Source organism: Falco rusticolus, chromosome 10 (assembly GCF_015220075.1).
Source record: "Falco rusticolus isolate bFalRus1 chromosome 10, bFalRus1.pri, whole genome shotgun sequence".
NCBI classification, from domain to species: domain Eukaryota; kingdom Metazoa; phylum Chordata; class Aves; order Falconiformes; family Falconidae; genus Falco; species Falco rusticolus.
In genome coordinates, this window is record NC_051196.1 from 11,871,808 (window position 1) to 11,898,981 (window position 27,174).

Genomic DNA, 27,174 nt, shown 5'->3' on the forward strand with positions numbered 1-27,174 from the left:
TTTTTTTGTTCATTATGAAGGACAAGGTTTTTGCTTGCATTGCATGGAATCATTTGCAGATGATTTTTAAGAAGAGTAGAACCACCAAATGTCAAGTGATTAAATAGGTTTCTGTACAATTTCTGTAGTTTATTTAAATGTGACTTTGCCGGATGAGTACATCACTGTTAGTAACATTAAAGAATCTGAATCCTCACAAGCACTCTGAAAATGCCTTTCCTTGAAAGCGCTCCTGTCAGTCCCATTAAATTAGTCATTAGGTTCTAGCATGTTAAACCTCACAAAATTCAGCAAAATGTTACATATAAATATTCAATCTTTATAATATAAAGTGCATTTTAGGCACCAAATTAGAATACCATTTGCTGCTGTGAGCAATGGTCAAATGGGAGTGTGTGTATGTCCAGGTGGGGGCAGAATTTGTTGCTTTGTAAAAAAACCATCATTGCATGTGTCCAGCTAATATAGCTATTGTAACACAAGAAAACACCAGCCCAACCTGCTGCCTGCAAGACCTTCTAATACGGCTTCCTGTGGGAAGGGACAGCAGTCTCGGACTGTGACTTGCTCAGCACGGCAAGATTTGTAGGCCGTATAATGCTGGGGGTTGATATTTTAGTAAGATGTAAAGTTAAGGGTGGCTACAACTGGAGATATAGAAATTGTGTTGATACAGTTAAACAGTAACTCCCTGAAATTCTTGACTATTGCTCTGTGGATAATGGTTATTTATCTAATATGATGCTTCATTCTACTTATAGGTATCATTTTGTCATCCCAGCAGGTCAATACAAACTTATGCAAAGTGCTTCTGAGAGGTAGTTTGGCCTTTGATTCAAGAAGCTAAATATCTTTTTCAACGTTTAAATTTTTAAACAGCAAGACAAACATTACCTGTAAAACTTGAGTACTTCTTTAACAAGGGACAAATCTCTAGCTATTTGCTTAATGTCCCCTGACCCACAGTACTCATTCTCCTCGAGCTGGTATTTAACGCTGAATACCAAAACCATTTGATAAAAGTGCATTTTGTCAAATGGGTAACATGCCATGCAATTAATGGTTCCTTTCATCCAAAATTGTAATCACAAAAATACAAAAAATTGAGTAGTGTCTAAATCATTGTAATCCACAGTGTAATCCAGAAGCAGTGATATGTATAATTTGAAAGATCAAATCATTAAATAATTTTCATACTCAAATCTATTACTAGAACGAATAGAAAATTCACACAGCAATGAAGTGAATACATCAAACAACAAAGTAGACTTTTTATGGTGGTTGACAGTATTAACAGTCACAAAGAATGATTAGTGTCAATAAAACCAATTAAAAATACTGTTCCTTCTAAAGAAAAAACACATGAAACTATTAATGAAACATCAATAGCACAGTGGGATGGCTCAAAGTGCATACGGAAGGGGGTGGCAGTACAAGACTTAGTCTTCATGCGTTCCGTCCTTAGCACAATAACCTTGTGCAGAGAATAATCCTGCAGCCTTTGGAACAGATCACCTCCGATCACCCCCATGTGGGACCTTCACTTGTTCCTAGTTGCACTAAAGATCTTTCACATTTTTGTAAACTGTCTTGCAACATGCAAGGTAGCACACACTTTTTAAAAAAGCATGTTATGTTTCAGTAAGCCCCCCTCACCCCAGAAGGGGGTTTGTCACTAAGGGGCAGGAAGTGACATAGACTTCTTAATTACACGTACTCCTTTCGGGGGCCCTGGATAAGGGGGTGGTGGCACGTTGTGTTGTCCATCTGAAGTAACTGCTTGCTCATAAGTTGGTAGTCCTGAATCATCCGTTCTGAGAGGAAGTGGGTTTAAAGAAAATTCTTCATGCCTTCTGAAGATGCTAGATGAATTACGTCTTCTACTTCTTGCATAATCCAAGTACCTAAACAAAGTTAACAGCATTATAAGTGGCAGCTTTTGTTTTAAAGGGAAGAAAGAAAAGTCTGTTTGGTTTTTTACACAACTAAAACAACAACAAACCACCCACCAAAAAAACACAATGACAAAACCAAACACAACAAAAAACACTTGCCTTAAATGATCATAAAGACTAGAAGCCAAACACTGTCTCCAAACCACAGGGTAAGAACAGCTCAATAATGTGAAATTTACAGGGAAGAGGAAGCACAGAATCCTCTTGTATTCCTTTCAGGTTTAGGATAAAGGAGCAAGCAGGGCTAGAGAATTGGTAAAGAAGCATTTCCTCCAACCTACTCATCTCACATCTGAGGTAGGCTGCATGACATGAAGAGCACACAGCCTACTTCAAAGAGTGAACAGAACACATTAGACTTTCCATTGCAGGCCACAACCTATTAAAACGATTCCATCTTTTTAGTAAGAATGTTTTGGAACCAAGAACACACAAAAAAAAACCCCAAAGGTACGTCAGCTCACGCAAGTGTTGTTTTACATTCTTCTGTTATTAACTTCAGCATAACTACTGCTAGTGCTCACCTAACTGTGCTTCCAGGGAAGTAAGAACTAGAACTCCCGTTGGATTCTCTGAGGATACAGTTAGACCAACCCACAGTGATATTTATTTCCACTCTGAAGCAAGAATTTGTTTTGGTGTTTGGTTGTTTGGGGTTTTTTAAGCAGTGAAGTTCCTTACCCCCGTGGTTGCCTTGATTTGCATCTACTTTTGCAGCAGTAGAAAATAAGCAGTGCAATTATAACTAACAGTACTCCAGCGGCAACTAGACTGATGAGAAGTCCTGTAACATTAATCTTTTGTAGCGTCTCATCACCTGAAGAGAAAACATTGGTTATTTTCATTATGCATTCTTTCCATCTACAGAGCATTTGATATACACTGTAAAATAGTACTTTTGCTGTGCTGTAAGGCTGTTCCTTTCCACAAGTGTCTTAGCTTTCTGTGAGAAGCCTTAATATCTGTGGAACACAGCTCAAGAGTATCATTCACATTCAGCTTAAAGCAAAAGTGAATAGTTATTGCCTTTTCTGTACATGAAACTGTTGACATGTCTGTCTTCTAATGCCTTCCAAATGTTACTTCATGTACTTGTGACCTTGATCAGGCTGTAGATCTTTTCTCAAGTCATACTGACCATATTTTAATAAAACATCTGGCATAAGAATACTCTGAATCTAAATCGGACCATTACATTACTATTAAAGAAATGGGAGGGGGAGAACAAAAGAAAACCATAGAAAGCAGCCACAGAATCACTGCAAAGTTTACTGATCATGTAATAATACAAAAAAGAAATGGACAAGAAAATGAAATTGTTTTTACCTACACACTTATAGTGGATCCCACTATGAGACGCCTCAGTATGTCTTATTGTATCAGTATCAGTCAATGCAATATACTTGTACGGTTCACAGTGAATTTCAGTAAAAAGATCAGTTCTGATTTTGCTAATGGAATGATGCATGGTGCATTTTTTAAAATGTGCTATTATAACAAACACAAAATATTGCAATATAAGAAATGAATAAAAAGATGACTTACCTATTTTTATTCTAGGGCCTTTAGTTGAATAGTCTTTCCAAAAATCCATCTGTAAAAACACAAAGGATCAAATTTATGTGAGATACATAATTGGCAGGCTTATCGGCGTTTTTTTTTAATATGGTACCGCAGGCAAAATTTAACAATGGCATAAACAGAAGCAACTCCTGCTGAAGGATTTGCATTTGTTTATCCCACCATATTTTTCTCATACATCCAAGTTTGCATAAAAGTTACAATTTCACAAAGAAGAAAATGGCAGCTGGTGAAAGAGAAAAGTGCATTCGGCTGTCCAGTGATACCTCATCTTTCTGCCTGGTTACAGTAGAAGTTAGCATATATTCTGACACTAAAAAAATGCTTACAATTAATCTTTGTAAATCCCTCCAGAAGAGTATTAATAAGGCAAAGTCAAGTTCTTAAGAATCAGGCATTTGCATGAACAGTATTTGAATTCCTATCAGCTAAGAAAAGTAATCGGAATCATTTAAGAGAAAAACCTTTATGTTGCATGACTGTTATGCCTTAAATGTGTTTAGTTATAATTTCCACTTTTGCTGCTCAGCAAAAAGACTCCATTGTCAAGAATCCAATTTAACACTTTCACCTTCTTCTGAAGAAAATGCTAGCAATGGCAAACTAACATTTCTGCCTTCAGACCAGGAGTGCATTCCTTGCTCTTTCTGCAGGTTAGTGCAGAGCATGCCTAGAATCGCAAAGGGCAAGAACCAGTCTTCAGACAGCCATCACATTCCACTATTGGGCTGAAAGGTTTCTTATGGATTTTTTTCCTCTTTCTTTATACAAGGTTTCTTCCTAGGTAGCAATTTAGAAGATACTGCTATAGGAATACTCAGCAATAGCTGAACAGTAGATTTGCTCCATACTCCTCTCTTCCAAAACACTTCTTTGGCATGACACAAAGACAGTTAGCCAGTTAATACATAAAGCATGTGGAACACATTCAAATTGGATGCTGAGAAGTTACTAAAAAAAAAAAAAAAAAAAGACATTTTGAAAACACGTATAGGTATATTCAGTAGCAATACTTCTGAAGTTTCATCTGTATCTGTTTGCAGAATTGTCTTTAAGACAACAGTACATATTCAAGTGTATTTACTGCTTATCTAAAGCAATAACCCCATCTAACTGGGGCCTCTGTTCCACAGTAAAATAAGCAATCATTTTAAGTGCTGTTTTCAGAAGGGCTACAGTATTTAGATACAGTAATGATTTAATAACCTCCTTCGGTATATTAAATTCAGTTTGAACAGCTACCGTTTTATCAGGGTCTTCAAAAATTTCTCTCGCTTCTTCATAATTGCACAGCTCTTCAAGGCATTCTCTTTCCAGGTTATCAGCTGTGAATGCTTCAAAATCAAATCTGTTATTCAGAAGATGTCGTCCAATGAATAAATTTGCCTCCTTTTCTGATGTGAACACTAATGAAAAAAAAAAATTAAGTTGATTTAAACCAAGTTAAAATCACTAAATTTTGTATTTTTAAAGAATGGTTAATATCCTAAAGAAGCACATAGAGACTTCTTCCCCTAGCATCTCTCAACTACGTATAGGAAAAAGAAATATCATGGTCTCCTCCTAAAATGTCTTTTTCACTGCTAATTTTTCTAACCATGCAATTCAAAGTAAACGTGTTTTTCTTTCTTGTAAAACATTTCAGCTATTCCTTATACTGGCCAAGAGAATTTGATTCCCGTGATTATGTTAAAGTTGTTCACGTTTTGGCGTTGTCCCTTCTGGGATGTGGGCATCAGGTTTTTTCTGAAGAACAAAGTAATTGTCACAGAAAGCAGAAATTCAGTCAGGTCCAAACCCAGCAAGACACTGACCTACTGGAAGAAGGAGGCAAGGCAGGGGGGGGGGGGGGCGGGGAATCTCTTCAAAGGATCCTCAATATACATTCATCATTTGTATTTTAAATCACGGTAGCAGAGTTCTGTTCATTCCGCATTTGTTCTCTTTTCACAACTGTGGCAGTAAGTTTTATGTAAAGGTTGCCATATTGCCAAGTTTATTTGTTTTAAATTAGTCCGTAACAACAGGCACGTCTGAAGACATTTAATTCTTTTCTTCTTTTGTGCTTATTACAGGCTCTGTGAGACATCACGAAGTTGTGAGGTGAGATTCCAGAAGAGTTAGTGAAATTATAGAATGCTTTGGAATACAGGAATGCATTTTCTCACCAGGCATTTTCCATAGTCAAGTTTTAGCCTGCTCTTGCTACTGGGTTTTTTTTTTTGGTTGGTTTTTGGTTTTTTTTTTCATTTTAAATCTTTATCTGACCAAACTAGTTTTCTGGCTTGGTTTACAGTGAAAGCCTAATCTGTATTCCAAGAAATTCAGACGATATGGTTAAGTAAAACAACTAGAGGATTATTTTTGCAAGAGTAATGCAGAAACAGCATTGTTACATACCAAGCCAGACGGCTAAAAAAGGAGATGAGATGCAGTGTAAAGTTATTCCGCTACAAATTAGCTCTGTGTTCTTTTTAGCTTGTTTGATCACTCAGGACTTTTTACCCCAATACTTACTGTTAGATCTTGCAATGGTATCTCAAAATGGTTTGCTCTGAAAACTAGGAAAACTGCAGTGTAACTTGCATATTGGTTGTTTACATCTTTAATATTGTAGTATATTGAAGGAATATTACAGTATATAACTTACATACTATTACAGCATATACTGAAGGAGCCACATGTGTGCACACACATTTGCATAGGAAGGGCAATCTGTTATTCTAAAGTAATTGCAAGACAATCTAAGCTTAAAATATTTATGCTATATCTAAGAGTATTCGGAGAGAAGGATAATAAAATAAATTTAAAAAAACCGTAAGAATTACATGGGAAAAAATATTACCAATATTCTTGGTTCAGAGCAAATGACCAGAGTAACTTCAGTCTTCTGAAACAGATCTTCAGTTTTGCTCAGTAATGTTTCACTCCTTACCATGCAAGTAGCATTAGTTATACTTCTGAATTAACTTAGATAATTGATGCATTTTAATTAACGTGGAGTGTACAGGTGAGCTGCCTGGAGCCCTGGTCCCCTAATTCCCAGTGATATATGCTTCTTTTCTCTTTGGAATAGTCTTTATTCATTTATGCGCACGTTTTTCACTTTGTAGGACACAGTCAAAGTACACCTATTTCCATCACCAAATTACCTGCAACCTGGTGATTAAGATTGTATTTGGAGAATGAAACAGAGCAATTTGAATTCTCTCCTATATGTGAGGGAACTGTATGCCGTTCTGCAGTTCACCAAAATGGTAAATGCAGTTTTAGGATACCTAGCATTTACCATTAAAAATGCATCCACACCGTGTGCTCAATAAAGTAACTGTGGGTAAAAGATGTTCAGAAAACACTGAAGGGGTAACCTCTCAGTGCAGGCACCCCACATTCTTGGCAACTGTTCTACTTGCTTGGACAAAGTTACTTAGTTGGATAAAGGGTTGGGCCCCTCTCTTTCCAGCTCTTTTAAATGGAGGAGTGGTGTGGGCCTATTGTCCGGAGAGGGTTCCCTGCCATGAACTCACAGGAAAGAAGCAGCCTGATGTTTTATGCCCCAGAGCAATATGGATTTTAATGAATAACCTGTCTCAAGCATTTTTCTGCTAGCTATGTGTTCTGCTCAACATACTACTGCAAAGGAGCCTCCTGCTCAGTGTGATGACTCTTTAAAGTCTGTCTTTAGGTTTTAGCACTCCTTATCCGTGGAGGAGACCTGACAGCTAAGTTATAAACTCCTTTTTGAAGCCCTGATGCTTAAATGTTAAGTATCACACAGCTTAGCATCACACTACTGGAGTCCTGGGGAACTTTTAAATTGTTTTTACCTCAATTCCTCTCTGCTTCCCTCCCTCCAAGGTGAAGAACTGCATTTGCAGCACTGTTTATCTTTCAAGGTGTTATGTTGAGAAAAAAATATCATCTCAAAAAACAAGCAGAGAAGCCCTATCAAATGCAGAGCAACTTCAGATATACAACTGTGATATGCTCAATTAGTACCAAAACAACACTGTCTTAATACGGATTTCAAACTTTGGGAATTTTGATGTGACTTAAGAGGATTCTGGTTATATCAATGATAGTAATCCTAGAGAAAGCTTGGTTGTCCCAGTCTGCACTTAACTACTGGAACTGATGAGTATTTAGTATTGACACCCAAGTCAATTATCAGCCATTTCAGTTGGTGATATTCAAATATTCTAAAGCTAAGTGTTAAACAGCTTACTATTTTTAATGAAGTAAAGAAAAACCCAACAAAACCGAAACTATTTCCATACATAAAAAGATTTCTCAGCAGAAGCAAAGTTAAATACAGTTTTATTTTTGAAAACATAAAATCACATTAGAAGTAAGTTACCGTCTTTCCATTCAGGTTGCTTCATGTCATTTACTCTCCCTGCACAGTGAGGAAATGCAAACACCATCGCACACAGTTGACACAGCAGCACCAAAACCGCAAACATGGTGTGGTATCTGTCGGGCAGAAACTAGCGTGAGTTAACAAAACAAAACAAAAGACAACGCAATCTTCTGAAGCGTCACTGATGAACCTTGAATGAATCCTATACGTGATGTCATCTACCGCAAGCACCCACAAGCCGCCGAGGCTAATGGGTCCCCGAGGAAAGACGCCGATGCGAACTGGTCCTGCGTGTCGCTCGGGGAGTTCCCACACCGCCCCCGGCCCCGCGTCCCTCCGCGCCCGAGCAGGGGCCGGAGGCGGCAGCAGCCCGCCCCGCCGGCACGTTAGCGGGGCAGAGCCCGCACCAGGGGCGGCAGGTGCGCTCCCGAACTCAACACAGCGGCGGTTTTGCTGCCAGCGCAGCTACGCCGGGTTGGAAGTGCCGCCCGACGTAAACAGACGTACAGGATCCATTTTGCCAGCAGAGAGCCCGCGGCAGCCCCCGACGGCTCGGCGTGCTGCGCTCCCCTCCCCGGGAGGGCCGTAGCTCTGCCGAGAGGCACCGAGGCCGGCCCCGCCGCCTGGGACGGGCACAGCCCCCGCCGCCCGGCCCCGGGCTCTCCCCGCCCCGCCCGCGCCCACCGCGAAGGCAGCCGGCGCCGCCGCCCCGGCACCAGCCTCGCCCCCGAAGCCCACGGGCAGGCTCCGGGGCAGCGGCGGGCACCGGCCCGGCGGCGCCCCCCAGCCCGTCCGCCGCTGGGGAAGGGGCGAGGGGGGCTCCGCAGCCCTACCTGTCCCGGCGAGGCTCCGGCGGCAGCTGAGGAGCGCGGCTGGCGGGACAGCGCCTCTCGGGGCGGCGGCGCTTCCTGGAAAGGGCGCGGCGGAGGCGCAGGGCCGTACCTGGGCCGCCCCCGCTGCCCACGGCCGAGCCAGCACCGGCGGGCGGGGGCTGCCCTGCCGCCCGGTCAGCCCCCAGCCCGAGGGGACGGGACAGCCGGGCGCTGGGCGGCGGCCCAAGGGAGCAGGGCGGCAGCCCGGGCTTCGTTTCCAGCAGCCTGGCCGGCTGCTCAGCCTGCGGCCGGCCCCCCCCCGCCCCGAGGGCAAGTCAGCACCCCCTGGCCCTTCGGCGGGTGCCTTTCACTGCTAAAACCGACCTTTCCCCGCCGAGTTAACCGTGATGCTGAAAACCTGGTTTGGCTTTTTGCTCCCCAAGAGTAAAGCCCTTAGCCTAATGGCAGGGTGCCTGCCGGGCAGGAGGGGTGCGGCAGCATACCTGGTAACTAGCTGCTTACCCACAATTAATTAGTTACCTAACAGCAAACTGGGGTGTTTGTTTCCAGCAAGCCTTTCTAGCCAGGCAGCACCACGGGCTGGAAAGGGCCGGCATAGCTTTTGCACGTGTTAAAATAACTTTGGTGGGTTTGTTGGGGTTTTTTCTAATGGGTGCAGAGAGACCTTAATGTAAACCTTAACGGTAAAGGCTGGAGAGCGGCGATGTGGTCCCAGTGTGGTCCCCTGAAGCGTGTGAAGCTGGTGCTCGTGGGTGTGGGGAGCACCTGGTGTGGGGGCCAGGTTCCAGCGTGGTCACCCATGCCAGCTCCTGCCTTGCGAAGGGACCGGGAAAAGCAGGTGAGTAATTCCCATTGGCTTTAAGAGTATTCTTCCAGCCTCTGCATGTGGTGCTTATCAAGGGCAAGAAGTGGCATTGAAAAGCCTTTTAAAAGGTGATGTTGAGAATACCTTTGTAACTCTGTGCCAGTAACATTAAATTTGGGATGGGTTGGGCTAACACCCGAGAAACTCTTGAGGCACACCAGTGGAATGACTTTGCTACCAGGAAGGAAACTCAGGGACTGAGATCATCTTGTGTCTGTGCTAGCACATCTCCTGTAGTGGCTTTGGACTGTATTATTTGTTTAAATGTTGAAGTGGCTTGTATGTATGGAAGCAGGAAAGAGTAGAATGAGTGTATTAGATAACGCTGGTGGAAGCGATCAGATATTCCCTGGAGAAAAACAGAAACTTCTGATGTGTGAAGTAGGAATTCTTTGGAAGAATGATGGCTGTAGTTAAGTATTTACTTCGTGACATCAGTGCACTGCAGTAGAAGGGGTCCTTGGTGGATATGTAACTTACAAGCTGGAATGGCTCTAATGCTTTTTAGCTGGTGGAGATCTCAACAGAAAATGTAGTATGATCGTGTATGAGCTTATAACACAGTGGAGGACTAAGATAACGTTGTATAAGAAAAGAACAGGACAGATTATTATCTAGACAATACTAAGGAGACATGAATGCTTAGTTGCTGTGTGTTGGAAAATGGGAGAAACTGCCACTACTTTGTAAAGGACTTTACAACTTCCTCTGGTGTACCTCTGTTCAGCTCTCACCCCGAGTTCCTACATTGCTGTCTCTGTGAGGGTGCTGTCAACCAGCAAAATAGCTGCTGAGAGCTACAGTGCGAGGGCATGAATGTGCAAGAATTCTGTGGTGCATTGAAGTGTAAAACACCTGCATGCGTATACAGAAACTTTTAATGTGTCATAACAACAACTTTGTATGAGGAACCTCTTGTAGAAGCAACAGGTAAATCTCCATTGCATTATGCAACGTTGCATATTATGATTGAGAGAGGGGAAAAGATTTTAGAATTGTGTACGTATGTCATCTGGGCAGTGGATGTGGATCCTGCTGTCCTCGGGGCAAGAGTGACCCCCGGGGCCCAGCTCTGCCTGCATCTGAGGAGAAGGCTCCAGGTGCGGGCTGAGACACAGATCAGCCCCATCCGTGCTCTCTGCTGGACCTCACCCCTGCTCTGAAGGTGGAGGAGCAATGCAGTAGAAAGCCCCTCAGGTTTTTAACACTCACCAATGGTTACTCAAAGGTTTTTCTCTGTGGACCTTGGCAGAATATTTGTGCCTTCTGTCTGTGTGTGCATGGGTGCTTGTGCATGTGTAGTGGAGGTTTTTCAAAACCATGCCTCACAAAATATAAACAGTATAGATTATTATTGAGATGTAACAAGAAAAGATTAAGTCGTCATACACTGGAAAACACGAAAAGGTAGTCTTTACTCTGGAAAATACTTTCTCCTACATGCCCTTCTGAGCTCACCCTGCATTCCCATATGCCTGTCTCTGTGATCGTAGGAATTGTTGGTAAAATCCTCACTGAGGGCTGCCATACAGGTACACAGATGTGTGAAAACTCTGTAACATGTTTGGATGTTAGTCTGCACAGAAAAATGGGTGAGAAGCTAGTAATGACAAATGTTGTAACGAGTGTGCATGAGTCCTCTAGTTCCTTCTTGTATTAATGAGATAAACCTTTCTTGTGGTATACTGTCACTACATATTCTTATTAAGACAGAACAACAAAGACAGACAGCAAGGTTTACCCCTGCCCTCCATCAGCTGTGGATCAACTCCATTATTCCCGTGGTAGGAGCCACCAATACTTTGATTTTTCTCCCCTGACGCTAAGACTCAAGTTTGCTACTTAAAGCAGCAGCACAGCACCAGGTGTAAAGACAGTAGTGCACACAGCTTGAGCTAATTATTATATAAGGAAGTATTAAAATTTCAGGGTTATGCTTAGGTAATGACTAAAAATGTACTTACATTCTGGCTTGTTATACAGATCATAAAAAAATACATCCAATTAACAAAGTTTGTCACTGTCAGCATACTAATCTTTATGGGAAAGTTACTCAACTTACAGAGAGTAAGTGAAAGCCTTGCAGGGCTCAATTTCACATACCGTTGCCTTGGTATTCAATATTTGAAAAGGAATGGAAATACTACCAGTGCTGATGGGGAAGTGAGCACCCACTTTTATTTCAGTAATGGGCCCAGTGCTCCCAGCTGGTGAGTGCTGTCAGCTCCCAATGAAGGCACCGAGAATGCTGCTCATCTAATAGGATTAAAATTCTGTGTCGTCAGTTGTTCAAAATATTTTTAGATGCAGCAAGTTCAATAAGGCCAAACTTTATTGTCATTGGAAAGACTAGTATGTTGGGAGACTTACACTTACGCATCCTGATGTGAGAATTTCAGGAAATGGTCCATGGAAAATTGTCAGCATAAATTGGCTCATTTAGAACAATGCATCCCAAAGTATACACAAGGTCAAAAAAACTCATGATAAAACCATCTAGCAGTGTGATGAAAATCTGCTTCTGGCTCTTGTTGATAACAGTCCTTCTTGGTTTGGTGAGCTACTTTTTGACCAGCAAAATCATCCTATTTGGTTTTGGTACGTAAAGTCACTAGGCAGGAACAAAAAATCCTTGGCCTCAAGGAGCCAGGGAATCTCATTGATGTTTACAGGTATTTGAAGGGAGGGTGTAAAGAAGACAGAGCCAGGCTTTCTTCACCGGTACCTCGTGACAGGACACGAGGCAATGGGCACAAACTGGAGCACAAAAGGTTCTTCCTGAACATAAGTAAATGCTTTTGACTCAGGGTGTGACTGAGTGCTGGCACAGGTTGTCCAGAGAGGTTGTGGAGTCTCTGTCCTTGGAGATACTCGAAAGCAGTCTGGACGTGGTCCTGGGCAACTGGCCGTAGGTGGCTTTGCTTGGGGGGCAGGGTGGTTGTGGGACCAGATGAATGACCTCCAGAGGTCCCTTCCAACCTCAAGCATCCTATGATTCTGCGATACCGTCTGCTTTTAGCAGAGCAAAAGCCTTGCTTTTTCAGCCTCATCTCCACTTCCTAAGCTCTGGGGGTTAATATCTAGCTCCTTAACTATTTCTGTTGCGTTACCTTTTTCATTTGGGTAACACGTTTCTCTGTACGGTTGATGCCTTGGACTGAAATTATTTCTTTCTCTTGCTCACCCTAGAGGGAGCTCTGGCGGCCTTTCAGTTTACTCCTACAGCTCTACTTCGTTTGTAATTCTGAGTGTTTCGGCTGAGAATCCGTTCTGAAAGTATACAAGACAAAGCTGTATAAAATGTGTCTTGAAAATGTTTTGTTTTCGAACAAAATTGTGCTTTTGAGTTACTTGTAGGTAGAGGTAATGTAACACCGGATTGATGGCTTTGGCTGTGTGTTAATTTTGCTCAGCTGCACCAGCAATGCAGGCTTCTGAAGTGCATAAATGCAAGAGATATTGATGTTTCTGTTATGCTTGGCATTTATTTTGGTAGCTGTGGAGATATATTTGTAAACTTTGTATTTGTTGCTGTGATACAGTCAGTTTCTGTTTGGTAGGTATTTGGCTGATCCACAAGGAACGTGTTCATGATTGTGGGATTGTTGCTTGAAGACTTAAGGTGAGAAAGGGATTTTTAAGTTTTCTTTAGATGTATAATCTTAAAAATTAAACTTATTTCCACTGGTGAATAGAAGCCAACTTTAACTGGGTGAGGTGCTTATTTTAGGTGCTTTTATCCAAGCAGATGTAATGTCTGTTAGGGTTGATAATAGATCAAATTTTTGCTGTTTTTCATGATTACCCATTTTTATGGACAGTGGTGTTAACTTGTATTTTTTCCCCTGCATATTGTCATTTGCCATTAATTATGTTGATTACAGTTTCTATAAAATGGTCTAGCACATTACAGCCAGATAAAGAGTAACATGAATTTTATTACATTTGAGGAAGTAATCAGTGAGAGTTTTCAGGTTTTTAGTCCAACTCAGAGAATGCCATGTGTGTGGTAAAGCCAACACATGCCTGTTGAGGATGCAGTTATTCTTTGCTATGATCTAAAAGCTGATTCTAAAAATATTTGTAGACTAGACAGAAGCGAAGATTTTTCTGAGAAAGGTATTAAGATCAGTGATGACAAACTGCCTAAATAGTCTCTCTGCCTAAGAAAGTACGCAGAAAATTGAGGTAAGCAGTCTCTACAGAGAGAGGTCTGGTGAGAGTATTGGTACAAACTATTTTGGCTTTTTTCCTTTTTGGACCCCAAAACACCACTTTGTTTCCAATAGAATAGTTTTAGTGACTGCATCTCAGGTGTATATACAATTCTTGGCATTTACAACAAAGGCAAAATATTTCACAATGGAAGCCAAACTCTCTAATGCTTGGTGAGAGTTCCTTCTCAGGGACATAATCTATATTATTCTTATCAGGTAAGCAAGCAATTACTTGTCTTCTGCTTTAGCTCAGTAAAGAACATGCATGAACAATTTAGCTGTGGAAAAACTGTTGGATAAATGATATCATAGATCCCTTTTGAATCATTGGAGTGGCTCACGAAAACCAGGTGATGTACTGCATGGCTGTTGTGGCACCTGTGGCTGTGCTGCCATTACTGAAGAGGAAGTTCATGTGGGTAGGAAGAAAATAGATGAGTTTGGATCAGAAGTCTGAGCACTGGTCTTGTATTCATTCTCAATATTCACAGTATTCTTACCATGCCATTCTCACCTGACGTATGGGTATGCAGGCTAACAAGGTGTACAGTGGTAAGGGTGATAAACATAGTCTTATGTTGCCCCATTCATGCACAGCTTTTGTTGTATTGGAAAAAAGGTACCGAGTCTTGGGTCAAGATGGTTTGAGGATGCTTTCTATGAATTTGATCTTTTTTTTTTTTTTTTTTTTTTCTCTTATCTGGAGATTGTATAGTTTGGGCATGAAAAGTCTTTTTGCTTCTTTCCTTGCTTCTTGATCTGGGGGAGTATTTTTTTAATAATGGGGGGGGGGGGGGGAAGACCTGGGAGAGGGGAATAATGTGGTGTTTTTATTGGAGCTCTGACAGAAGGAGTTCGTGTGACATGAAAGATTGCAGGGCCCTCAAAAGCTTCCTCCATGAATGCATGAGGCAATTAAAACGGCAATATTGGTAAAAGCCGATCAGACTTTTTGATAAATGTTACACCACTGGAAGGGGTTCTACTCTGTGCCATTTTAATTATTGGGTAGATCATCGATTGTCTTCCATAAGGAGGAGGATTTTTGGTGATGGTTTCTTTGATTATTTCACCATTGACTTGTTTCCTCAGGCTCAGGTAGTTGAGATCTGGCCTGCTACTTAATTTTTATCCAGGCTTCCTTTTGTTCTGCTTCTTCAAGTTCCCCTAATAGTGGGAGATAGAGTTGGAAGTTTTATTTTTCTTCTTTATGCATTAATGTTAAAGAGTTTCTCTGGGGGGAAAAAAAGCATCTTATTTTGTCTTTGCAAATTATGGTTAACATATTAACAAAGATGCTATGTGTACTCAGACTTTTTTTAACAAGCTACCAATCAAGCAATAAATTATCTAAACAAGCGAAGAACTTGTTCTGCTTCTTCCTCTTGGTTGCATTTTGCAACTGTATTGTTGGCAGTTTTGAAAGAGGAGAACTATTGCAGTGGAATGGATTAAACAAGTAATTTGAATCATGACGTGTGAATGCTTTTGAGACAGTTTTGCTTTTGTTCAATATAAACTTTGCATATTTAATTCCTATACTCTGTCTATAAGATGTTGTTTGACCAAACAAACAGCAAGTTCCTGTTAAATTCCTAGTAAGATCAGCTGTGATTTCCTGCCGTTGTGTAATTATTTACTTGTATTCCACTTTTTATTCTTCTCTTACAATGAGAATAACGTCACTATAAGAATTCACCAGAAATCTATTAAAATAAATCGAGATGGAGCCTATAAATAAAGAGGTGACTTGAGGAACTTTTGCAAAAATGAATTACTATTGACCTTGTAGGGCTTTTTCTATATTTGGTGTGTAAATTGAGGAATAATTTTGCATTTGGATTTTTTGAACTTAGGAAATGAATGCAAAAAATTACAAGCTTTTAAATAAATAGTAGTTTCAGGTTGAAAATAATTTCTAAGTTCTAAGTGATTATCTAGGACAATTCCCTTAAGATCATTGTTTTCCAAGGATTACAAAGGTAGTTTGGCCCTCTACGTTCATGGATTTTAATGATACATTTTTAAAATTTTATACAACAAGGCATTTTTTTGGTAATCCAGACTGTCAGACAGTTACAGATCTTACTAAACAGAGAAATTGGTGGCTTTCACTTGGGAATTAGTGGTACAGGTTAGATTTTGGATTTGGGTATATTGTAACTGCAGTGCAATTTAAAAAATAATTGTCTTCCGATTTATTTCTTGGATTTTTCTTTAAGAAAAGAACAATACAGTAACTCATATGAAAGATGGCAGAAGTTGCAAAGTTGGCCATTTCAGTTCAAAAACTAAGAAAGATGAAATTAAAATAACCTGTGTCTATACTGATACAGTTTGGGGCATGATTACTTTTTTGTGCAGAGAGACAGAGGCCCTATAAAATAGCATGGGCTTTTAATTGTCATTGAACAAGGGATGAGAAATTATATTCTCTGTTTAATGCATTTGAGGTGTATGAGGAAAATTAAGTTGTAGGAGGCTCTGTTAGGAATTCTCTTATTCTTCTGAGCCTCTAGGCGAAAAGTGCTTGAAGGTCTTGATGGTTCTAAAGGAATGACAAATCTAACTTCCCTTATGTTATAAGCTCTTGGATTCCACTGTAGTATTCTTGTATTCAGTGCAGAGCTTGTGTTTGGCCAAAGCATGCTGTTTGCAAAAGCATCTAGTCTTCATCTAAAGATATCAGGAGACAGAAAAGTCACTATTGCCATTGGTAGGTTTTTTTACAATGCTTAAATGACCAAGTTCTCCAGAAAAATGCTTATGACATTTCTTTGAGTCAGAAAGATGTTAGATGAAATTATTATACTACTTTATGCAATAGAAGCCTAAATAAAAATAGTGTTGGAATAAGCTCACTTTGAGGTTGTTGATTTTGCATGAAAAAGTACTAAAGAATGTAAATAAAAGAATATAATGATGTAATGGTGCAAGGACACCATGTGAAATACATGTACAATACAAAGATAAAAACACTGAATGCATAGGAAGTTAAGTGAGTAACTGTAAATTCCCCCAAGTACTAACGCATACATGAAGATACCTAGACACCTCAAGGTACTTTGCTTCATTCTGCAAAGTAAGTGGATGATGCTTTTAAAAACCATTTTCTTGTTAGAGCAATCAAAAAATGTTTTCTTGATATGTGTATGAAAGTATAGACACTTAGGTACATGTTACATGCTGCAAGAACATAGGAGAAAAATAATACAGTCAAGGCAGGAAGAAATGAACACTAAACAATAGGCTATTTAATACTGCAAAAATTACTCTAGAAAAACTGTTTTCAGATACGTTTTTTCTATAGACAGCTTTATTACATTTGGTTTATATAATCCATTTTGTCAATATTTTTATAACATCAGAAAATGAAACAAACAAAAAAAAAATCCCACACCATGTACTACCAAACTGCTTTTAAAATGTCTGTTTAGGATTAATTTAGAGAATTCTTTCAACCAAAAAGTATGTGTATGTATTTGTCACTTTAATAAAGATATATTCAATTAATTTTGAAAGCCAGAGTAGAAAATTAATTTCCCTCCCACAGTCTTAATGAAGAAGTAAAGAAACTAATTTCCCATTGCTGTTAGAGGGGTAATCCACTCCTTCACATATTAAGAAATTAATGTAACACATCCAGTCAGCCAAAGTGTCTCTGATTCTTCCCCTCCCCCCAATCTCTTACACCAGCTTATTTTGTATAACACAATTATATAAAAAAATTGAAAGAGACTTGTCTTATGTCTTTCAGATGTCAATATGTGCTAATTGTAGGTCTGATGCTATGCCAAAGAAAATCACCCACTGAATTTGATAGTACTTGCTAGTTTTGGGGTTTTTTTAACAACAACAAAAAAATAATTGCATGTTTAAGAAAAAAAAAATAATCTGAAAACCCCACACCTGCCAGAAAAATGTTATGGAAGAATTGTGACTGACTTTATTTATCTTTGTGGTGCTTCTGGGTTTTATGTAGTCAAAAAATCATCCTTTTTATTTGAGCTAAATACAGAATAAAGATGTTTTCTTACTTATATTTAGAAATTGTTTTGAATCTGATAGCATTTTGTTATGCTAGGAGTATATTTGAGCAGTATTTTATAATCAAAAAAACTCAGGTCAACAAGTTATTTTAAGGTATTATAAATGGGTATTTGAGAGATGCTCAGAATAACAGTAGTAGAAATTATTTTATTGTCTTAAAACAGACTTTATTTTACATTCATAAGCAGCTTGAATTTACTTTTTTTAAAAAAAAAAATCACTTCCCTGCACAAGTGAGGCACAAGCTGACAGTATAATCAATATAAGTGCAGTTTATGTCTTTGATGTAAGGAAGAAAACTGTGAGATTGTATTAATGTTCCTTTAAGGAGGCAGTTCAGATTTAAAAAAAAAGGGGGGGGGGGGTTGGGGGACAGAAATCTCAGATTAAGGTTTTGAAATTTGTAGTAGACATTTTGGGGATTTAATCTTTTTTTGATGGTGAGTGTTCAGTGAAGCAGGTGATTGTATTTGTAACTTGTGAATAGCATTACTGATAGCAAAAAGCTAAAGTGTAAGTATATATTTAATTGATTTCTTGATCAGGACTGCTTCTGCAACAGGCAGAACAACTGACCTTTGTTAGGTATCAGTGGTTGGTTGGTTTGTGTGAATGTGGCATAATTCAGAAAAACGGGGAGATATCCAGAGCAAGAAACAATAAAAATACAGCCGCTCTAAGGACAAAGGAGATCTAACACAGAAAGCTTTTTGGAAAGACTTGAGACCATAGAATCTGAAAGGATTTAAAAATCAAAGAGGATGTCAAAACCTTTTTTGGTGTGTTTTTTTTGGGGGGGGGTTGATGGTTGGGGGGTTTTTTTGGTATGCAGGTATGATGGAAAGAAAGGAATTTCCCTCCTTCATATCCCTCTTCCCACACCCTGGTTTGAGCAAAAGTAACAGAAATAAGGTAGGAAGACCTACAAAGCCATTTAATGTGGAAGAGAAGTGGGACTCTGGTGCTGAGCTTGGCAGAAGGCAGGAGTCCCAAATTCCTGCGAGGCAGGAGCCCCAGCCCCATGCAGAGGTCTGGCTTGGAGCAAGTGGGGCTGCTCCCTTGCCCAGGGCAAGGTGCTCCTTCCTGAGGGGCAGCATCTCTGCACTCCCCCCAGGCAGTGCCCAGACTCTACTCGCCGGCCAATGCCCAGCAGCCCCTGCCAGCCCCGGGACAAGATCTTGTGCAGCAGCTTGCAGCTGTGAGAGGTGGCAGTTTCTGAGGAAACACCTTGATTTGGGGTGCCTGGCCACAGGTGCCACTGAACTCCTTCAGGGATCCCAAACAGTTTTCCCATCCTGGTGGTCTGCCATGCCAATGCGAGTCAATCTGGCTGCAGAAATTAATTTGCCACAGTGAAATTGTTAGAGAGGGACAACAGCTACATGAAGGTGTGCCTAAGCTATAATATGTTAATTTATTCATCTGGGCTGTCTTGAATATGAGTGGGTACTGCAGCCAGAGTAACTGGTACCTGCAGACACGGTCTCAGTTTTGCAGAGGTAAAATGAGAACAGAGGCTGAATTCAACCCTCTTCGGTAAATTCTGAACAAATAGTTCCTTCCCCGTGTGCCAAACCAAAGGCAGACATGACTTTTTGACTCTTACTTTCTTCTTCAAAGCTAAGTGCTTTTGCTCTCCATTAAGTGAGTATTTTCTTTTATTTTTGCTTCCATACCATGTGCAACATAATGTCTCAGAAGTTAACATTCTGTCATCTGTAAGAACGATTGTTTCCAACAGCAGTGTTCTATTAGAGCAGTCTGTCTTTCAGGACTCTATTCCTAGTTGTTCACTGTTATTGTTTTGATATTTGTATGTGGCTGTATTATTTTCAAAAATGATTCCCAGTGGTTAGTTCTTTGAATGTCTCTAGTAGATCTTGTTTACAGTAGTCTTTTCAGTGTTTCAATATTTTCTTCTATAGACAGATTTCTTGTAAATTCGTCTTACTTAGCTGAAAACCATCACAAAAAGACTGATGCTGAATTAAAAAGCGGCAGTCTAACTGCAATAATTAATAACTTGGAAGAACATACCAAAAAGGTTTGGGGACAGATGATCTGTTGTGGTTCTGAGAGCTTGACACAGAAAAATGTGAAAGGCTGAAGAAAAGTCCACTTGCTGCAGTCCATCTGGAGCAGAATATTCCTTCCAGATGCATTGGTCTGATCATAATAAAGATTTATACAAAATTATTATGAATGGAACCATCAAACAAAGTTCTGTGAACACAAGTCAAATACAAGGACTGTTCCCACTTTCAGTCTTGGACATCTTCACTATATCTGAATTTCTTGTAGAACACATTACACTCCAGATTATTTCATGCTGCTTCCACACTGGGAATACAAATCTTCAGTTTTAGCATTATATACAATCTCAGTACATTTCTTAATTATATGGGAAACTCCTATCAGAGCATAACTTAAAGAATGTGGAATTATTATTTAATATATATAGTTTGGAAGCTTACCTAGTTGTCACCCATTTTTAATCTTATAAATTATTGACATTTTCCTTTCGGATTGAATTTGTCAGATTAGCAAGGACATCATTTTATTAGAACAACAGTTGAGACTGTGAGTTCAATATAATCCCTGAATCATCATCGCCATCTAACTAAATTGATAACAGACCAACCACCTTCTGTGTAGCATTGGTGTTCAGACAGAAGTTTCCTCTTTAAAGTGTTGTTAGTCCCAATATGCCTGGTCATTTCAAAATACACAGATTATGTACAATATGTTCTTTTGACACAAAGCACAGATACCCAAATTATTTCATATTGTTTTACTGTTTACTTGTTCGGTCTTTGTGCAAATACTCTTGGATAGTAGTCTCAGAAATGACATAATAGAAATAAAAAATACCAGTTGTATTTTCTGTAAGAATCTGTGGTTCCGTGCTCTGCTTTTAAAATAGTTTAAAGTGAAGACACAAAGCTAATGTTTTCACTTCAGTGTACTGTGTTCAAATTACCTCAGAGGTATAGGGATAACCTTGTACAGAAGGAACGAACAAAGCAAAAGAATCCCATGCAACACAAACCGATGTAACTGCAAATATTTTCTAGAAATATGATTTAATGGATTCCGAAACTGCTAAATAAATGTCGCATTACTATTCTATGAAATATCTCAAGTTAACAGTAATATTGTCAGTTCTAAGTATAAATTAACTGAATTTGGGTTAAGTCCAGCAATAGCATCTGCTGAGAAAGAAAAGGCATTTATTGAAACGTAGCATTTGATTGGCATGTTTCATTATCAAGTACGCATTGTATTTCAAAAATGTGCACATGATCTAAAGCAGGTATTTACAATAAAGATGAAAGCAGATTTAAGATGACATCTGAAGACATTAGTTATATAGAGGCTTCATTATAATTATTTTTAAAATAATTTTACTTCAAAAAGGAATTTTTAAAGTATAAATTTGTGATGAACACTATCAGAATTCCTAGTAACAACAATCAGAGCAATGAGAAACGTTTGCTTGATATGTTAATCTGCTTGGACTACCAAATGTATTTCAGAGATGGGAGTGCTGTGCTGAATCAAAAACATCATGAGATCCAACAGCTGCCATAGTCAATATATGCTAATCTGGGTGTTCGTTTGTAGCACTGTCTATAAACTTCAGTATGAAGGTCAGCCCTCCACTCTATTCATTTTTTAGCTTTCAACTGTGGCCTTGACAGGAAATCTCACGTTACTGTTGGCAGTCCAAATTATGTCCCTGTCTAGTAGATCTAGATTACATATTTCAAAACTTCTGCAAAAGAATGCTCTCTGAATTGTACTTTGGAAAATATTACATTTCCAGGTATCATTGTTTCAAATAAATATTTTGGGTTTAGCCAAGTAAATCATACGATTTGGGGGGGTGGGGGGTGCAACTCATTCCACAGTGACTATGTTATCTTTCCATAAAATGTGATTTATGTGTGACATTAAATATACATAACTATTTGCTATGAACTTTACTGAAAAACACTTATCCTATACAATTTATTGAAATGATTGTTTCATGGAAGTTCACGCTGTTATGGAAGACAGTAATCCAGGTGAAATGTGAACAGTCTTGAGTCAAAAACAATGATTTTTTTTTTGTACATTTATATTTGAAACTTAGCATAGAGAAGAGAATAAATGAAAAGGGTTCCTACATTATCTTCAAATCTGTGGTTTGTTTTCTTTTAAAATAGGACATATATTTCTGCAAGTCACTTAAATCATTCTATTCCCCTTCTTCAGGAAATTAAATAGTTACTGGAAACCTACTCATATCTCATGTTCATTATTCTATTTCTTTCTGCCTCTTTCAAGTTTGATCAAGCAAAAGTGATGGACATAGCCAGTTACTGGATGACTTCAGCTTGCATTACATCACTTGATAAATAAGTTCATGCATACCTTTTCATTATAGTGCTCATTTTCACTTGATAGTCCTATTCTGCTTTGGCTGAGTTGTGTGACTTTGTAACCCCTTTCTTCCTCTTATATCTAGGTCTTCTTCCATGCAGCAGTTAAGCATTGATTCATTAATGATATAAAGATAATTACAAAAACAAATCTTAAGTTTTGTAGAGGACTACTTAGTAGGTAAAGTCATAAACTGACACTATGGTTCATTATTGCATAATGCTACTTAAGTAATGAATAGCACACAATTTTGAAGCTATTCCTAATGAAACTTTAAAATTGCCAGGATTGTTTTATATAGTGCCATTATAAAAAAATTGCCGGATATAGTATTTTCTGTTTTAATTCTCTTACCATTTTCTATGAAAATGGCAAAGCAGAGTTGGACAAACCATTTTGTAATATCTGATCTTTAAATAATCCAATTGTGTTTATCATGCTATGCTTGTGTTACCTGGCTCTTTTTATCTTGTAGTCAGTGGGAGTGAGAGCAGGACTGAGTTCTAAATACCTAAAACTTTGCAGTTGAAGGTTGAACTAAGTATTTGTATAAATAAAAGGTCAGTTTCATCGAAAAGAGAAAAGTAGCTGGCAGATCTTCCTGTACAGGTAATATATTCCAGTTGTATATTTCCACTAGCCATCCAGTGAATGCATTGTCAACCAACCTACTGCTCAGCCGCTCTGCTATCTGAAGCCTTGCATGAGTTAGCTGAGGATTTTTTGTTGTAATACATATGTAAAGAACTATTTGTAATACCTAGAAACCCCAGCACTCTGACTTATGAGCATGACCACAGTGGTGCTTGGCTAATGGCAGGTTAACAAGGACTAACTCGATGGTGCATTAGAAAGGAGATTCACTGTTATATAGGCATAGGAAGCATTCTGGATGGTTGGTGGCACCGCAGGTTTCCAGTATTACTGGAATCTGCTTTCCTGAGAATATTCCTTTGGGATCCTGTGCTGATGAAGCCACCTAGCCAACAAAACAAAGGTTCTGATGATAAATTATTTGGATTGAGTAAGATTATACTTCTGAGCATCATCATTATAATACCAAGCACATTTTATTTCAGGTATCACATTTAAAAAACTAAACAAACAAACCCCAAAAGTATCTTTCTTAACTTGAGTGTTTTGGAAATGTTGATTTTGATATAAAGCATTTTCTTTTTCGTGTGTGTTCCAACAAAGCTGAGCTGTATACCTCCCAAACGTCAGATCACCTTCTCCTTAGCGTTGTGTGCACTGCAACTAGTCGTTAAATCAAATAACGTTGTGGTTTAAACAAAATCAAATAGAGGAACCTGTTGTGCCAAAAAAACTCTGGGGGAAAGTGGTACAAACTTGCAGAGATACTCATCCACCTCAGAGCTACGCAGTGGGGTGTATGAGGTGAGGGGAGAAAGGACCAGATACGCCTTTGACAAATTACCTCCTGGGTATCGTTCGCGTTAAAAATGAGTTTACGCGTTGTGTCACTAGAGGGCAGAGTAAAAGATTTGGGGGCGTATTAACCGCGTTCCCGTACTTTGATAGGAGCGTGCTAAGCGTAGAGCTTTTCTGCCTCAAAGGTGTTTTTTCCAGCTGGGTGTGAGGGCGGCAGCGTTCGGGGCTCGGGGGGGTACGAGGCCTTGAGGGTACAGCTTGCTGCCGGGGAGGTTTCCGTTTCAGACTGGAAAAGGTTAAACGTTGCGCCCATATGTATCGCTAACAAAGTAAAATTAACTGCGTTAGCGATGTGGCGGCCCTCCCCGCGCCCCGCCCGGCACGCCGGTGGCTGAGGCCGCCCTGAGGAGAGCGGCCCGGCGGCGCGAGGGCGGCCGTTGGCAGTGGCGGGAAGGCGGGGGGGGCTCGGCGCCCTGCAGCCCCGCGGGGGCCGCTGCCCGGGGAGAGGGTGAGGCGGGGCTGGGGCTGCCTGCGGGCTGGCGGCTCCTGCGGGAGTGACCTGCCTCTGCCCCGAGAGAACTGAGGGAAAACAAGGTGTGGTTTGGTGGGTTTTGTCGTTTGGTTTTGGTTTTGGTGGGGGTTTTTTGTTTGTTTGTTTGTTTGTTTTTAAAGGGTAGTTTTCCAGCTAGGCCGGGGAGGCTGCAGCGCTGTTAATTATCTTGCGCCTGTCCTGGACAGAGCAGTCTCTTTCCTCTTGTTTATTATGTAGGGCTTAGTCTCTTGCTTTTCGTATGGATTTGTTTATGTAATGCCCCATACAAAGTCTGGAAGTACTTACTTGAACTTCTAGCCAGGCTGCTTGCCTCTCAGCATAAGAACAGTTCCACTGTGCTGCAGGTCTGTGAGGAAAATACTTTAGTACCTGGTGCCTCTGTTCTGTTAGTGCCACCTTTTCCAAGCCTGTTCCGAATCCAGATGGACAAAAAGTACAGGAAGAGTTTCTCCTCCTCCTGTGTGCCCCTCCTTGCACTTGCACGTATACCCTCACTGAGTTTATTGGATGTTTGTTTTATTGCTTGTAGGTCTGACTTCCAGCGTGTTTCAGATAACTACAGAGAAGCCTTCCTGATCTGAAACTCTGCTGTCTTGTCTGGTTTAGCTTCCTCTGACACCCCAGTGCCAGCTGCATGTCACTATAGCTATGGTGATCATTTTTTAGTTGAGAAAATAACTAAACATGTAGCCAACAGCAGAGTGCTTCGAGTCACAAGTTTTATCCTCAATAGGAAAGTTTAAATCTTGCCATTCCCTTAGGAGTTTGAACAAATACGTAAACCATCCATATCTGCTGAGTATTTCTAGTAAGATCTCAGTCACATCTCGTGTTCATGGTAAAGGCTAACATGAAAAAAGCTCTAAATACAGCCTTCAGTATATTTATGTGTCATCTTAAAAGCATTGCTCTTTTGATTTCTCAGGCCTTTTTTTTTTTTCTTCTTATGCTTTCAAGTTTTTAACACTATGCCGTGTAACTCTGGTCTTCTAATCCATCTTTACGGAAACATCATGCGTTCTGTCTTCTGTCCTGCAAAAATCCTGTACCTGTTGGTTGTGTATTAGACTGGGTACCCAAAGAGGGGGAAGAACATCTGCCTTGTTTCCACAGTCTCCACCGTTCTGGAGTTTTAGGGATGCTGTGGCATGGGGAGGAGACATAAAACTGGGTGACCTGGTCCAAGGCTGCTCCTTGACTTCTGCCGTTCCCGGCCTCCTGTGGGAGCTGTTCCAAACCTGGTGCTGCAGAGACATCTTTACACTAACCTGTAGCAGGACGCACGTATATAGGATTAGGAAATTGTTCTAATGATGAGACAGGATTTTTTTTCACTGATATCAACATTATCTATGATGCTCAGGCAGAAAAGAAACTATTTTCTTATCATGTTACACCCCATTGAGACAATTTCTTTTCTATTGGAGATTTACTATAGGGATCACAGAATATTTAATAGTAATGTTCGTGTGAATTGCATTGAGGAATGGTTTGTAGAGGAAAAAGTAGTACTTTTTGTCAGACACATTTAAAAGAAGAGAGAAGAAAAAACCAAAAAAACTGAAACCAACCCGGCCTTCAGGCAAATCAGTTCTTTCTGAATATAAAACAGATATTTCCAAAGTGTTGGAAAGGAGTTAAATATCAGTAGTGCCCGGATCTGCTGACACAGGAGATTGTGTTTTCTCCTCCTGCTGCCATGTCCCTAATCTTTTGGATTAGATTTAGTCAAGAGAGACATTTATTCCCCTTAATGAGACTGTCATGTAAGAAGCACTCCACAGCTCAGCTTGGTTCTGAATGATGCCTCCATAGCAGATAGCCGCCTTTAATTGATAAAACTAAGTTCCACAGGTCTTTAGGTTTCTCACATATGGGTATGGTTTTCTTCAACACGCTCCTCGGTGTAAACCTGTTTAATGTTAATACTGTATTATTTTGGACTCATTCCTTACTTGATGGTACTGGTTCTAATTATTTCCTGGGTTTATATTTGGTATCGTTATTTCACAACTGTAGCTACAAACAAGTAGGAGCTACCACGCGCGAACGCTGCCTGCATACATCCGCTCTTTTTGCAGCCAGTGACAAGTTGCAAATGAGTACTGAAAACTGCAGCTGTTGCTTGCTTCGTGCCGCTGGAGTGCTTCTTCTGGACGAGGAAGTTAGTTGGAGCTTTCACGGCTTCTGATACCTCAGTCCTTGCACAAACATGTTTTTTGAGGGAACGATTTAATTTGTAATTCCACGGCTGGAGCTGTAGCTGCGGCGCATGGAGTGCCAGGACAGAGTAGTTGACGCGGGTGGCCGCTAGGTGGCAGTATGGGGTTTAAAACGGCGGGAGACTGCTCTTGCATCCGCGGGCAGACCTGCGATTCCTGTGCCTGCAACGTCTGAGTAAACCTGCCTTCTGCTAATCCCTTGAACAGTTACTGTCGCTATACCGATAGTTAAAAGGATGCTGAGTAAGTCCTGACAAATATTAGGGTTGGGAGGATAGGGAGAAGGAGAATTTAGTCCCATATACAAACATGTTGTAAGCAGATACACATTTTTGCAGTCCTAATTAGAGTGCAACTGTCTTACATTTTCCTCTTAATTTGAGCTGAAATGAGTTAAGATTTTTTTTTTTCCCTGCTAATTTCATTTCTTTGGTTGTGGTTGAAAAAAAAAATCTGTTATTATCTGTGGCCTTACCGTAGTATTGTCCTATAAAAGACAGATACGATATACTACATAATTATTTTATATTGCAGAAGGTAAGAAGCCTGAAAATGTACTTCTGTGTCTGTTAGACCTACTAGCCAATTTATAAGAAATGAAAATTTTAAAGTACCTGGTTTTGGAAAATGTCTGGGCTGGCTAGTTTGTGAGACATCGTATATTTTCATCAAAGGAATTCAAATTACTGAAGGGAACCTCTTGCAATGGGGTGAAAAATGC

The 27,174-nt window shown here is 40.0% G+C and overlaps 1 protein-coding gene across 2 annotated transcripts; it reads right to left on the reverse strand.

Moving 5' to 3' along the window:
• Positions 1 to 263: 263 nt before the first annotated feature.
• Positions 264 to 8,784, reverse strand: PRRG4 (proline rich and Gla domain 4). Of its 2 annotated transcripts, XM_037401656.1 has the most exons (6): positions 8,730 to 8,784; positions 7,894 to 8,009; positions 4,779 to 4,942; positions 3,501 to 3,549; positions 2,637 to 2,772; positions 264 to 1,904 (listed from the first exon to the last, which is right to left on the reverse strand). In XM_037401656.1, the coding sequence occupies exons 2-6, from the start codon at positions 7,997 to 7,999 to the stop codon at positions 1,676 to 1,678; spliced, it is 684 nt and encodes a 227-aa protein (XP_037257553.1). In that variant the 5' UTR covers positions 8,000 to 8,009; positions 8,730 to 8,784; the 3' UTR covers positions 264 to 1,675. The 2 variants fall into 2 exon arrangements, with proteins under 2 accessions (XP_037257553.1, XP_037257551.1); XM_037401654.1 differs by lacking the exons at positions 264 to 1,904; positions 8,730 to 8,784 and having other exon boundaries at positions 2,695 to 3,549; positions 7,894 to 8,405.
• Positions 8,785 to 27,174: the final 18,390 nt, after the last annotated feature.

Bases quoted from the DNA above. Each gene is read 5' to 3' on its own strand.
- PRRG4 (XM_037401654.1), bottom strand. From the start codon at position 7,999: ATGTTTGCGGTTTTGGTGCTGCTGTGTCAACTGTGTGCGATGGTGTTT. The intron at 4,943-7,893 runs GTAACTTACTTC...TTTTTTCATTAG, and splicing joins GCAACCTGAATGGAAAGACG to TGTTCACATCAGAAAAGGAG. The intron at 3,550-4,778 runs GTAGCTGTTCAA...GTGTTTTTACAG, and splicing joins TTGAAGACCCTGATAAAACG to ATGGATTTTTGGAAAGACTA.